The sequence below is a fragment of the Puma concolor genome, chromosome D3 (assembly GCF_028749965.1).
Source record: "Puma concolor isolate L17-30 chromosome D3, mPumCon1.1.hap2, whole genome shotgun sequence".
Classification (NCBI taxonomy): domain Eukaryota; kingdom Metazoa; phylum Chordata; class Mammalia; order Carnivora; family Felidae; genus Puma; species Puma concolor.
This window is the reverse complement of record NC_141678.1, coordinates 35,368,011-35,382,719: the sequence shown is the minus strand read 5'-3', so window position 1 is coordinate 35,382,719 and position 14,709 is coordinate 35,368,011. Positions and strand designations below refer to the sequence as shown.

The window sequence follows — 14,709 nt, the reverse complement described above, 5'->3', positions numbered from 1 at the left end:
CGTGAGTTCGAGCCCCGCGTCAGGCTCTGGGCTGATGGCTCAGAGCCTGGAGCCTGTTTCCGATTCTGTGTCTCCCTCTCTCTCTGCCCCTCCCCCGTTCATGCTCTGTCTCTCTCTGTCCCAAAAATAAATAAACGTTGAAAAAAAATTTTTTTAAAAATCATTAGATTTATATCATAGGAAGAATAAATACAGAATATTATATATTTCCTTTATGAACTTTTGGCTTACCCAGAGTGATATATTTAACTGTTCTCAGTCTCTGTTCAATCATTCATTACTTTTTCAAGATCACATACTTATTTTGTTTGGGTAAGGGTCAGAAACTCTTCTGAGGCAATGCACATGTTGCTTATTGCCATGTTTTACAGGATTTCTGAGCAACTTGACATTGAAAGCTGTTGTTAAAAGTAATTTTCTGGGGTGCCTAAGTGCCTCAGTCAGTTAAGCATCCGACTTCAGCTCAGGTCATGATCTCGTGTGGGTTGGAGCCCCTCATGGGGTTCTGTGCTGACAGCTCAGAGCCTGGAGCCTGCTTCAGATTCTGTGTCTCCCTCTCTCTCTACCCCTCCCCCTCTCACTCTCTCTCTCTCAAAAATAAATAAACATTAAAAAATTTTTTAAAGTAATTTTACTCAGTTTTAAATAGATATTTGACCTCTTATTTGTACCTTAAGAAGAGGAAGGGCTATAATTTCCTGCTTATATAGACCATGTTAACTGCTGCTGCTTACAACAAAATGAAGTTAGAAGGGAGGGTAGGAGAGGAAGCACAATCATATTAGTCAACTGTATATTTGCAAAGCATATTCTTTTGTTTGTCTTTTCTTTAGTGAGTGAGTGGCCCTAAAGCCAGCCTCAAGCTGCTTCTGAGTTTTTTCTTCCATATAATTTAGAAATGAGTATACAGCTGTTCTGATAGAGACCTTGTTTACAGTTTAATAGGACACAAACTGTTGCCATTATGAGATCCTAAATAAAATAACCTGAAACAAAATTTAATTTCTTAAATATATTAAATAGAGCATAATTTTAAATAATAACATTCTCTAGCAATATACTTTTAATATAAAATGCTTTCATTATCTCATTAAATATCATAATAGGGGTTCATCAAAAATGTCTACTCATAATTCTTCATATAGTTTATCCTTTCACTAATATGTGGGATTTTTTCCCATTGATTTTAGTTTTTAGAAATTTTTCTGTTTCAGCTATAAATTAGTATTTACGATTTGTAGATCAAAATCTTTGATAAAATCTTTTATGAAAATCTAAAATCTAGGTTAAATTCATGAAGTGTGTGGGAGTAGGTGTGAATCATTTAACTTTCTAAGTAGCTGTCTTATCCTTTCCATCAATATAATTCAGACTTTCATTATTCCATAGCCTAGTGATATAGAGAAATTTTTATTTTACCATTCAAGTAATGTAATACATGTTGGTTATAGAAAAATTAGAAAATACATAGAAGACTAATGAAAACAAATTGCCTTATAAAAAACCATCAACAATCTGAGATTGTACCCTACCCTACTTGCAAGCTAATCTGTTTCATGGATGCTGGCAGCAGATGTGAAACTCTTGAGTGGAATAGAAAGGAAAGTTTATTTCTCATAGGCAATAGTAGTAGTGATCTATCAGCATTTGTGCCTGTAACCTGAGCCCTATTTCTCACAAGGGGATACAAAGAGAGCCAGGTGACAGCTACACATAAAAGGGGATTGCAGTACGGGAGAAGAACCCCAAATATTTTGTAATGGACAGTAAGTCTATCAGAACTTTGCCCCAAAGGGAGAAACTGTTTATTATATGGAATAGTAAACGGATCTGCTCTTTGCTCCAGGAGGAGATCATATCTTCCAATGCTGTTCTCCATATAGATATTCTTGAAAAGATAGTCCCAAAAAAGGGAGTTAGTGCTTCTGCATATAAGAGGTGCAGATATGCAAGAGACCCATGGGGAACTGTCTCCCCACACATTAGTTAGTAGTGCTGTTACCCACAGATAGCTATCAACATTTTGGGTTATATCCTTCAAGAATTTTCTGTGTACATATTTTTTTCTGAGTAAATTTTTACCTTTTCTTTTTTCTATCTTAACTGATTTGGTAAAGGCTACCAGTACATTGTCTAGCAGTAGCAGTGATAGAAAGTCATTCTTGTTTTGCCATTGATGTTTTGCTGTTACTGATTTATTGATGTATAGTAGACCCCAAATGATACATTGACATTTTTATTACTGTGTATGGTAGCTGTTGTAGGTTATTGAAAGAATAACAGTAATATAAATGAAAAAGATTTAAAATATTTTGAAATAATCTAACAGAGTCCTAGACTTTTCTGTGTCATGGATATGGGAGAAGAATGTGCCAGTGATTTGTTCCTGTATTGATACTGTATTTTTATCATTTGGTAATACAGAAATTTCAGGACAATTGGATATAACTATTTTGAAAGTTACTTTCCCTAGATCTGAAAATAATTTTTAAAGTGTTGAAGAATCTCACAAAAACGCTTTGTTCAAGTAACACTTCCAAGGACAATTTTATTTTACAACAAACAGAACTAGTTGGTAGCAGTTGCAAATGTGCACCCTGATCACCCTGTTGCAGAGGAGAGTATGATCAATATGTTCTAGGGAACATTTTCCACTCAACGTGTTATCAAATTATTTTTTTTAACTTGTTTTATGGCACAGTACGGTATCTTTACTTACACAGGTGCAAGGGAAAAGGGACATCTTCGTGTTTTTCGTAGATTCTTTTATTAATAATAAAGACTTAATATTTCTAAGGCAAGTCTCTAGAATTTTGTTGGTTGACTTTGTATTAATCATGCCTTTTTATTTCTGATGCTTTGACATTGGGGCCTGCTGATACTGGGGAGACTGCCGTTCCCATGGCTGGCCAATTCCCAGAGATCTTAACTCACTTGTGACCATATATTTCATATGCAAACCAATCCAGAGTCCAAACCCAACCACCAACTATCCAACTCTCACATTCTGGGCCACTGTCCCTGCCCTAATAAATTACATGAGAGCCATGTACCAGACAATAAGAGAAACAGTGCCCATACCCCAGAAACTGCTGCAAGCCAGGCCTTGTCTTTTCTTTCCTGAGGAAACCATAATAAAGGCTTTTGCCCACATTTCCCTTCTCTCCCTATGCCTCCTGACCCACCGTCGTGCTACCCTTTGTGGCCCTATGTGGTGTATAGCATGCCCTCCCTTGGAAACTGTGAGTAACAAACTGCCTTTTCAGTGACAGTAGTCACCTGATCTGTTGGCTTCACCATACCTTAATAATAATAAAACTACGTTTTTAAAACAACCTCATAAACAAAATACATGCCTGTGAAGCTTGATTTCATTGGCAGAAGTGGAAAAACAGCTCAAGAGAATTTAACTTTACAACTGAGAAGTAAATAATATAAGGCTGTTATTCTTCAGCAATCTTTATCAGTTAAGATATAAGGAAATCACATTCTCTTCCTGATTTGTTAATATATTTATCAAAAATGACTGTAGACTCTGTTGAGATGTTACTTTTGTCACCTGTTAAGATCATCATATGGTTTTTCTTTAATTTTTTGATATGGTGAGTTGTTTAAAGAGATTTCTAATAATTATTATTGTTTTCTTTGGGTGAGCCTGCTTGATTCTAAGTTTAAGACACTTTGATTTGACAGTTTATTTAAGATAATTTACTTTTGCATTTATTTCATAAGGAATTTAGCTTATAACTTCTATCTTTTGGTATGTTTTAGACTTAAAGATGGATTCTAATCATACCTTTATGCTGTAGTATTATTTACATGAAATGGGAAATATCTGTTCCTTGAACTTGTTTTAAATCTCTTGTAAAATCTTCTGGGCTCTAGTACCTTTTTGTAAACTTAAAATCTTTGGGTATGGATTTATTGTCTTCTATGATCATTGGTCTATTCAGGTTTTTTGTTTCTTTCATGAGTCAACTTTTAGTAATGTGTGTTTTCTAAGAAAATAATCTTAAAATTTTAGTGATATAAAAATGAATACAGTATTTTTTGTATTTTTTTTTTGTAACTTTTCCATAACCCCTTTGGAATTGTATGTAGGTCTCAGTCCCAATCTTTATTATTTCTCTTTTTCATTTTCATGATTGGACTCACTGAAGTCTTATTCTATTGCTCATTTAAAATCACCTTTTGGGGGCGCCTGGGTGGCGCAGTCGGTTAAGCGTCCGACTTCAGCCAGGTCACGATCTCGCGGTTCGTGAGTTCGAGCCCCGCGTCGGGCTCTGGGCTGATGGCTCAGAGCCTGGAGCCTGTTTCCGATTCTGTGTCTCCCTCTCTCTCTGCCCCTCCCCCGTTCATGCTCTGTCTCTCTCTGTCCCAAAAATACATAAACGTTGAAAAAAAAAATTTTTTTTAAATCACCTTTTGATTTTGTTGATAAATTCCACTCTAAAAACACTATTTTGTTTACTATCTTCTTTCCCCTTTTCCTTCCTTTATTTTCTTTTCTTGGGTTGAAAGCTGGTATCTTCTGCAATCTGAGTCTACTTCTAACTTGCTTCTGAGAATCTCTACAAGTATCTCTCATTTATTATCATAGTTTGGGAACTGTTCTTTTAAGGTGATGTGGCTTATTAGTTCTTAGTGTCTGGCATGTTTTTCACAAAGGAGTTCTTATAGCCCAGTTTAGATGTACAGTATCAATTCAGATATTAAAATTATAATAAGTGTGAACTTGATAATGGCTGTAGACCATGAAGGTAGGATATTCACCTGGAGTGGGTACGGGATATTAACAAAACACAATATATTTTATTGTATCCAGAATCACTTTTTCTGATTTATATATTTATTCATTGATGGTGACATGTATATTATGCTTACAGAGTTTTATTCAAGATTTTTTGTTTTACTGTTATTTTAAAATTATATTGTTAAGTAAAAGTAGTAGAATATGAGACAAATTAGAAAAAATGATACAGTTGTTGAAACTGGCTCTTGAATACATTAAAGATAGTGTTTGTAATATCTCTCTACTTTTGAATATATTTGAAAATTTTCTTCATAAATTTCTTAAATACTGTCTTGCTTAGCTAATATTGTTATCACTGTATTCATATTTGATTTTTAATAGAGTAAAGACAAGATTGCATCATACAGTAAAACTCCAAAAATTGACCGAAGTGATGTGGGCAAGGAGATGAAAGAGAAATCGTCCATGAAACGTAAACTTCCTTTTACCATTAGCCCATCAAGAAATGAAGAACGAGATTCAGACACAGGTAGAATAATTTGTTCTCTGATAAAATCTTAATCATTCTTTACTGTGATTTGCTTCATATCATTCCTCTTGCACCCCATTTTTATAGAGAAATATTTGTATTTTGGTATTTCAGATATATCATTTTGGGGCAGAAATTCATTGTTTCTCACTCAAACACGATTTCTAATCAAATAAAAACAATTTGCTTCTTTCCTTACTCTCAGGTTTATTACAAATATCTTACCATTTTCAGAACTTAATTTCTTGGATAGCATTTCAGTGATGAAAATTTACTCTGATATACAGCATAGGATATGTTAGAGTTGAGAAAAATGTGAGTTTTTGTGGACACAGTAGTGAACCCAACAAAGAAAACATTTAGGCATTTTAGATTCAGAAATGAATCAGAAATATGCCCTCCCCACCCTGAAAAAAAAAAGAAAAAAAAGATGGAGGCTTATTGCCTAAGCCCATTCATGGTACTTTTTTTCTTCAAAACTCTTATACGTCAGAAATGGTCCTTGACATCTGTCAATCCCGGTTGTTCATAATAGATCAGAAGTAACTTGTTACCACAATCTAATAAACTACTAGATTTTGTTAGCTCTGAACTGATCATTTCTTGAAACTAATATAAACTTGACTGTTATGTGTTTATCATGATTATTTTATCCCTTGCATGAAATATTAATAATGAACTGTTCTTAACGTTTCAGCTTCACTCACAGAGTTACTGTCCCATTCTGAGTTTATGTAATATCTTTCTGGCCATCTTAATCATCACTTTAGAAATAATCTTGACTGTGGAATCTGAACATACTTGAAATGCCCTGTGCTAACATAGCTTTAGAAAGTACTTAAATTTTTTCATATGTTTTTAGTAGGTAGGTCTCGTTTTGTGTATTCATTTTGCTGTCTGTCTTAGCTTGAATTAGAAATTGTTCTTAAACATGACATTTTTAAGCCTTGAAAATTATGGGTTTTTTTTTTTTTGCAGCGATGAAGAAATTTTGTGCTTTGTTCATGTTTTTAAATTTTTAAAAAATATTTATTTATTTTGAGAGAGAGAGAGAGCAAGTGCATGAGCAGGGGAAGGGCAGAGAGAAAGGGAGAGCGCGAATCCCAAGCAAGCCCCGCACTAATGGAGCCTCTGCCTCTCTCTTAAAATAAATAAACATTAAAAAAATTTTTTAATAAAAAATATCAATAGTAATCAAAGAAATACAATGTAGAACAATTGACAAAATCGTTGGCCTAAATTGTACCAGGTAGTCACTGGCCAGAAATAGGAACTTGCTTTAGTTGGTCTAAATTAAAAGAATATATTGTTGGAGGTAAATATGAAAACATTTATCCAAAACTAAAAGGTTGTTAACATTTGACTTATTCTTTAATTTGGAATTTATATAAGTAATTATTGATGATAGTGAAAATTATCTTAAGGTATGTGTATCTCTACTTAACTTAGAAGAGCAAAAATAACCGCAGGAAAATGTTAAGTTGTAGAGAATTTGTTCAATTTTGGTAAATCCAATGAAGCAATATGATTTTTACTCTTAAAAATAACATTGTGGAAGAATACGTGAAGTAAAAAGATGCTCATACATTCAAATTTTAAAAATAGGTTATGAAATAATATGTACTGTTTGCATTAAAAGCCACATTGTGTATATTTATATTTGTATGTATGTGCACACAGGGCATATATTAACACACGTTTTGAAAGATAAAATTGTTTAAATGTGAAAGACTGTTTAGTGGTAGAACTAAGCCAAACCTAGCCACTGTATTATGGGCCCAGAACAGAAATGTAAATATTTTAACCCTGACTTAGGTTAAATAAAAGAGTGGGGATAATAATAAAAGATTGGGAATAAGGACAGAATGTTAATAATGTTACTTAGCTCATCTCTTATAGCAAAGGAATAACTGATATTGTCTACAACTGAAATACATAGTTTTTAAAAATATTTACTTCAACTTTTTAATCTTTATTTAAAATTCTTTCATGTATGTTTACATATAATGTATTTATATTTTAGTGTATGATCTCTCTTGTAGAAAAGAAGCAATTCCTTGAGTTTTTCCTCTTCGTCTTCTTCTTCTTCTTTTTTTTTTTTTCTTTAAGTTCTGAACCCAGTGTGGCGCTTGAACTCATGACCCTGAGGTCAAGAGTAGCCAGCCAGGAACCCTAGTTCCTCTTCTTTTTATGTTGGATTAAAATAAAATCTTTCAGCTTTTTATTTTAAAATAGTAACGTATATATGATATTTTTGTTTGTATGTAAATTAACACACACACATACACCCCAGTTCCTTTCTCTTTATATATATTTAGAGAGATGCTTGGAATGGTGGCTACTAAATGTTAACATTCTGTTTCCAAGATTTTGAATGACTTTTTACTTTCTTTGTTTTTTGTAGGACTTGAATTTTTAAAATAATGAGCATAATTATTTCTGTAAAACAGTTTCTTAAATTTTTTTTTTAAGTTTATTTATTTTGAGACTTCTGCGCTTGCATGTGTATGCACATGTGAGCGAGTGGAAGAAGGGAGAGAGAATTCCAAGCAGGCTCTGCAGGTCAGTGCAGAGCTCAAAGTGGGGCTTGAGCTCATGAACCATGAGATCATGACCTGACCCAAAGTCAGACGCTTAACCAAGTAAGCCACCCAGGCACCCCAGTTACTTTTTTAAATAGATATTCATACTTTTCAAGGAAGACTCAATGATCTGCCAAATCAGAGATACTGCTATCAACTGGATGAATCATTCTTAGTCTTCATTTTGAGATACCCTAGTGTGTCTTAAGCTTTATAACTCTGAATTATTTAATATTTATTAATTTTTTAAAAGATAACACTTTTAAAAAGTAATTGCTTAACTAGACAAAATTTGGGGGAACGTTACAGCATAATTTGAAGTCATGCCAGTGGGTCCTTACAGATGTGTCATAATACTATTTATTTCAGCAAATTTCCAGTATATCTGCTTATATCATTTCAGTATCCCACATTGTCCTATCCTATTAGAGAATTCCCATAAATTTTGTCTCATGAAATGTTAGGGGATGAATATATAGAGTGACAAGAAGACAAATTATTCCTTATACCTATAGCTTGCTTTGTCACTTATTTTTAGCTTTTATTTTCAGTCTCTCCTTGTCTAGAATCCTGGCAGGATAAGTTAATTGTAGTTACAGTAGAGGTAAATCATAGCATAGTGTTTATTATCAGAGGCTTTGGAGTCTGACAGGTTACTGTTGTGTCCCTACTCAGCTCCCTACTTGTCCTGGCCAAAAAAAATTTGAGGCCTTTATAACTCCCAATTTTCTCATCTGTAAAAAAGTACATGTAATACCAGCTTCAGAGAATTGTAATCTTTCATTGGCATAGTGTGTAAAATCAGTTTATGATATGTTAATTGAAACAAAACCGACAAACACTGGCTTAAAATAGATTGAGACTTTTTTCATCTACTGTAATAAGGCCAGGAGGTATCAGTAGTCTAGGGTTGTTACAGTAGTTCAGTAACGCCATCAGGGACTGGGATGTTTTCATCATTCTGTGCTCACCCTTAACTCATACGTGGGCTTTGTCCTTAAGCATTTTGTTGTAAACTCACAGAATATCTTCTGCCTCCTCCTGGCAGAAAGTACGAGAGGGAGGACCCAACGGCAAAGTATCTTTTTTCCAGTGAGTCTGCCTTTTTATTGATGAAACAATCTCCCTAGAAACTTCTGCCTGCATCTCATTGGTTAGTCTACCTTAGTTACAAGGGAGTCTGGAAAGTTAACTACTTTCAGTTGGCTGTATTGTCACCCTAATCAAAACTGGTGTCCTTTTGTTAAGAAGGGGAAAACGAATATTGGGTAGGCATCTTTCAACACTGACACTGTATATAGGTTTTAGTATAGTAATTAATAACTAAAAACTGCTGTTATCTCAAATAGTTATTGTTTGTGCCTAAGTTAACTTTATTCCTGCACTATCAGTCAAAAGATCTTACTTCTTTGTTTTCCTAGTCTAATGGCATCCAAGGGAAAGCCACAATCCCTTGACATGAAAATACTAATAAACAGCTGTCTTGAGGGTACACATGAGAGGTCTCTTGTTGGCCTTCAAACTAAACATGCAGTTATTTTGTTATGATTAATGTCACCATGAGCATCTTTGCATATTGTATTTTTATTATACCCTGAATTCTTTCTTACACATTCCCAGGAGTAGGGTTACAGGATTAAGGATTAAATATTTCTTTGATGTTTCTCTGAAATAATTATACCTAGTTACAAAGCCACCAGCAGTATATGAATGTTCTTTAACCTCAGATAACATTGGGGTACGTTTTTCTTTAGGTTTGATAGATCTAATGTCCTATAGAAGTAAGTCAGTGGTACTTCATTATATTTAGTTTGTATGTTTAAATAAGTAGAAAGATACAGTGTCCTTCACTTTTTAAAAATCTTTGTTTTCATTTATTTACTAATTTTTTTCTTTTGGCATATGTAGATAATGCAGCATGAGAAAATCCACAGAGACACAGTATGACCTGTTCCCAAAGTCCATGGTGGCAGTTGTGAAGCATGTTCAGATGTTTTAAACTAAATCTTCTCTGCCAGCCAGCCTTAGAAGTTCTATTTTCCTGATGCCGTTGAAGGATTTACCCTGTTTAATATGACTCAAGCAAATTTGGAGAGAGGAACTTTTTAAAAAAGAAAACAAAAAGAATTTTTCTGGTAACAACGTTAGAGTAGCTAATAAAATCAGTGCTTTGCCTAATAAGGATGATCACCTTTTGATGATTTTCATGGATATTATTTATTACAGATTTTCTTTTGTCCCTCCCCCATCTTTGAAACTTTTACTTTAAAAATTTTCAAACGTATAGTGCAAAACCTTTTTAGTCATTCTTGATTTTTTTCTCTTATTCTCTTGCAACCCGAAACAGAATATTAACTAAAAAGATGGCTTTTAAAATACAACTATTGTTTGTCTTACCTTGCTACAGAGAACATATCAGGGAGGGATAATTACTCTGCTTGGCACTCAGTGTTTTACAGAAACCTCCTAGGTAACCCTAGTCTCAGTATAGCACAGAGGTGGGTGAGTCAAGGGACAAGATATGGAAGCTCTTAAAAATTCAGCTCCTGAATTAAATCCTTATAGAATACACATTCAGATGCACCAAATATAAACATACTTATTTGAGTAAAAGCCAAAGGGTGTGTGGAGTCAGGGTGGATTAATTTATTGCCAAAGGTAGATTTCAGTAAACTTCTGGCACTTCCTTATATTAATGAATATAATTGAAAGTTTAGTTTATTCACTATGCTTTAATCTGTTGCAAAAATATGATCTGCTTTTAGTAATTCATTTAATTCAACTTGTTGGCACAACTTATCGGTTCCTGCTTTTTCTTTTCTTTGCAGTATATGGAGCCCATTTTTGCTTGTCTTTAAATGGAATGTCAGATATTCTTCATGGAATTTTTCTAGTTGCTAACTTTATATGTTCAGTTTAGAAATATAAGTCTTCATTAAAAACTTGTCATTGAATCCATTTACCCACTTGGTTTAGAATTGGTCTAAATGTTATGTTATCAGTTATTTTCCTTTCAGTTGAGTGAGCCTTCCTCAACACTAAACTTTTTGGCTTATCTTTAAAAGTTTCAAATACTATGTTTTACTTGTTCTCTAAATTGGTTTCTTTTTTTTTTTTTTTTAACCCCAACACTTGCTTCTTTATACCTAACTGAACTCATGAATAATAATGATTCTGGAAAGAAAAGTGTATGTCAATAAATTGAGTATATGAAGATCAAAATAATATTGTGAGTTAAAATGGCATGTTGTTTATAAGTAAAAATATCTGCTCTGGCCATATTGCCAAAAGTCAGTTGGTGATATTTTTACTTGTCATGAATTGCTAGGCCGAATTCCATATTCTTATCTTAGCTGATAAACTTTGTTTTGATTTTAGGCTGCTTTCTTTCTAAGACGTCTTATATAGTGGGCAGTGTAGTAATTCATACCGTTTGAAATGCGTATAATTTATAGAAAGGTCTGTGGTCTAGAATGATACTGCAGTCCAAAGTGTTCCATTGTTTTCTGAGTAGTTTGGCATTCATAGAACAAAAAGGATTATTGAGGTCCTTTATTCAAGTTTTCTAAAGACAAATTCTAAACAGAAAGACAGTGATAGAGGACTGCCTCTTTTATCATTATTCAGAGATTGGAAAAAATAAAGCTTCAAAGGAGATCTCTTTTAATAAATAGCATCAGTAGTATCTATTACTGCAAACTGCATGGTTGTCTTTCTCAGCTTTAAGAGTCCAATTGAAAAAACTGAAGTCTTGGCCAAATTGAAATCTTCAGCCAAACCTGTGTTTTAAATGTGCTTTTGGCTTTACCTTAAAAATAATCTTTTGGAAAAACAGTGATAGATCATTGACTAAACTAGTGGTCTTTTGAAAAATGTTGGTTTGTTGAATTCTGCATTTCCCTTCGTGTGCTTTTTTTCTTTTCTTCTGTCTCTTCTTATTCTGTAGATTCAGATCCAGGACATACAAGTGAAAATTGGGGGGAGAGACTTATATCTTCTTACAGGACATACTCAGGTAATTAGATTATCAGGGGCACCTGTTTAGCCAGTGGTTTCTGTCACATTTACAAGTAATTGTTGTACTATAAATAACTTCCTTTCAAACCAGTATATAAGTATCATTGGTTGAATAAGTGAACTACATGAGTGACACTGAATTTTCCAGTTTTTGTTTGAGGTGTCTGGTGCATCATATCCAACATGTGCTATTTATGAACATTTTAAGCAGGACTACTATGTACCACTACTCAGTAGTTGCACAGCACAACATGGGGCTACCATTCACATAGAAACCAGTATAAAATTCAGCCCCTTGGAGTTGTGCAGTGCAGCAATTCCTATGGGAAGATACTCAAGGTCCTTGGTCTCTTTTGCTCTATACTCTTTACAAGATACACACCACATGTACTGGTTTTGATAGTGTCATCTTACTATTTAATCATGCATTGTTTTTAAAAAAAAATTTTTTTTTTAGTTTTTGGTTGAACTGTCTTTAGCCTATTGACTTTGCTGCCCATGTTGAATTTAACAGTGGATTAAAACAACAGCTTTCCTGGAGAAATGCCGTTACCATGAACTGTGTCGGAACTGCTTTATTTGGCTATGGCACCAGGTTAGGCTTCATAATTGCTCCAGATAGAAGAATAGAGGAGAATGTATAAGTGCTATCTTATGTGAAAACTAACTAGTTAAGTGTTTTGATTGTCCTTTTTTTTTTTAATGGGCTTATATTTTTATCTTTTAATTTTTTTATAATATAAAATATTGTTTAGTCCCTGGGTGTCCAAGTGTCCAGTTTTCAGCATATGACATTTAGCTAATAAAAGCTGAAATAAACCTTCTGTTTCTGGTATATTTTATATTTTATAAATTTGTGAGAGAGGTGTAGAGCCAAATATTACTCTTAAAATTATCCTGAAAGGTACTAACTGAGCTGATAAGTCAGTACCTGATTATCAAAATTTGGGGGTAAAGGACATGTTTACAATCAGCATTAAATTTAAAAGGCCCACACTTACTGTGGAGTTGGGTATACATTTCTATAACAGGACTCCTCAGGGCCTGGGTATACCTGAAAGAGGTATATGGGATGAAACTATCCATGATCTGAGTAGTATTGCTGGAAATCAAAAGATAATAAGCACCTACATTTTAGAAATTCTTGTAGATGCTTTAGAACCAGAGAGCAATGGCAACATTTTTTTCTCAGACTTGAAGTGCATTCCAAATGTGATTGATTTAGTTATATTCATCTGAATTAATGGAGTTACAGCTCCATTGCTCCATTCCTTCCACAGTGACTGCTTTGTGGGGAAGTATCATATTCTTTAGTTTTTGAGAGGCTGGTAGGTTTATGAGCCAGTTCCCCAAGAAAGAAATTTGTTTCTTCTTCTTAATATACCCTACACTTAATTGGGATGTGACTGTATTGAGCTTTTTGTTTATTCTGACAAGTCCTGAAAAGAAAGCATTCATTTTTGAGATTATAAGACTGAGACTTCTCTGTATTTCTAAAGATCTTCTGAACCTTGAAATAAAGAATGTTGGATTGTGGATAATCCATTTCTCTGTTTTTCTTTAGTCTTAAGTAAATCACTTGGATTTTTCTTTAAAAATCTCTAGAGTGGTCGAGTAGAATTTCAGTTCTAGAGGAGACTGTGCTAAATGAGCACGTGTCAGTATTCCTCTGTGTAAATTTTAAAATTCTGACCCATTTTTTTGACAAATAGTTCAGTTGTCAAACTTGAGAAGTACCTAACTTTCTCAAATACACGTGATCATTTTTTACTTATGACTGGTCAGGAAGTAAGTTCTTCACAGTATAGATCCCACATAGTCAAAAGTTTTGTTGAATGCTTTACACTTGAAAAAGCACACTTTGGGACATACTAATCTAACACAATTTTGAGGAATGGTATTAATATAGCTACCTTACACCCAGCATCTGTTTACTTACCTTCTTTTCCTATCTTATGTAAAGCATGAACTCAGACAAATGACTAAGGTAAACTCAATTAAAGAAAAACAGAGTTCAGATTGGATGCTAGTATTTAATTTGAATTTTTGCTTAATGTATCGCTTGAGAACATATTCTTCTTGAAACATTGCATGAAATGTAATGAGAAGCAGAAAATTCATTGTTTTGCAGGTGAGAAAATATGAAAATTTCCCCAAAATTTAAGAAAATATTTTAAAGAAAGATTCTCTGTACATTTTCTTCATTTTGTTTCCTCCAATTACTAGATGTCACTTCTTTTTAAAAAAAATTTTTCTCCTTTTTGTAAAATTTTTACAGTGTTAAATATTTTAATTTTAGAAAAGTACATTCGCTATATTTAAAGATTTGTTATTTAGGCAGAAAATCATTAAAACAATAATTATGGTTCCTCATTAAATATGAGAGAACAGAAGCATACAGAATATTATTAGAAGAAAGTATATGTTTTGGAAAAAAATGGGCTTCTCTTAAAAACCTGTAAGGGCTTTATAATAAATTTAGTAAGTTAGATGAGACACTGTGCTGAAACTGGATTTATACTAAAGTGGACCATTAATGATAATAAAATAAGAAACAAGAAAATAAACAATATTTAGAACTATTAATAAAGGCTGACTTAAGTAAATCTTGAAGTTTTTTGTTTTTGTTATGTAAAATTAAGTATCAACACGATGGACATTTTAGGAGCTATTGAATTTTGAGTGATTTCTGGGCAGCAGAGTTTAAATATTCTGATCTCTTAATTTTTCTAGGCCATTAGGATGCCAACCATTGTATCCTAATTAAATAAGTGGCTCGCTGCAAGAATTACCACTTTTAAGTTCTTATGCCTTAAATGATTATATAT

At 33.3% G+C, this 14,709-nt stretch overlaps 1 protein-coding gene across 4 annotated transcripts in view; it reads left to right on the top strand.

Moving 5' to 3' along the window:
* ANKRD12 (ankyrin repeat domain 12) overlaps positions 1-14,709 on the top strand; it is a 129,017-nt gene that overhangs the window by 42,408 nt on the left and 71,900 nt on the right. For 2 of the 4 annotated variants that reach the window (XM_086682459.1, XM_086682460.1), the window contains exons 3-4: positions 5,135-5,282; positions 11,811-11,879. In XM_086682459.1, coding sequence (XP_086538585.1) covers positions 5,135-5,282; positions 11,811-11,879 — 217 coding nt within the window. Of the gene's footprint in view, positions 1-5,134; positions 5,283-11,810; positions 11,880-12,395; positions 12,477-14,709 lie in introns of those variants that run through there. The other 2 variants (XM_086682462.1, XM_086682461.1) reach the window with 2 other exon arrangements.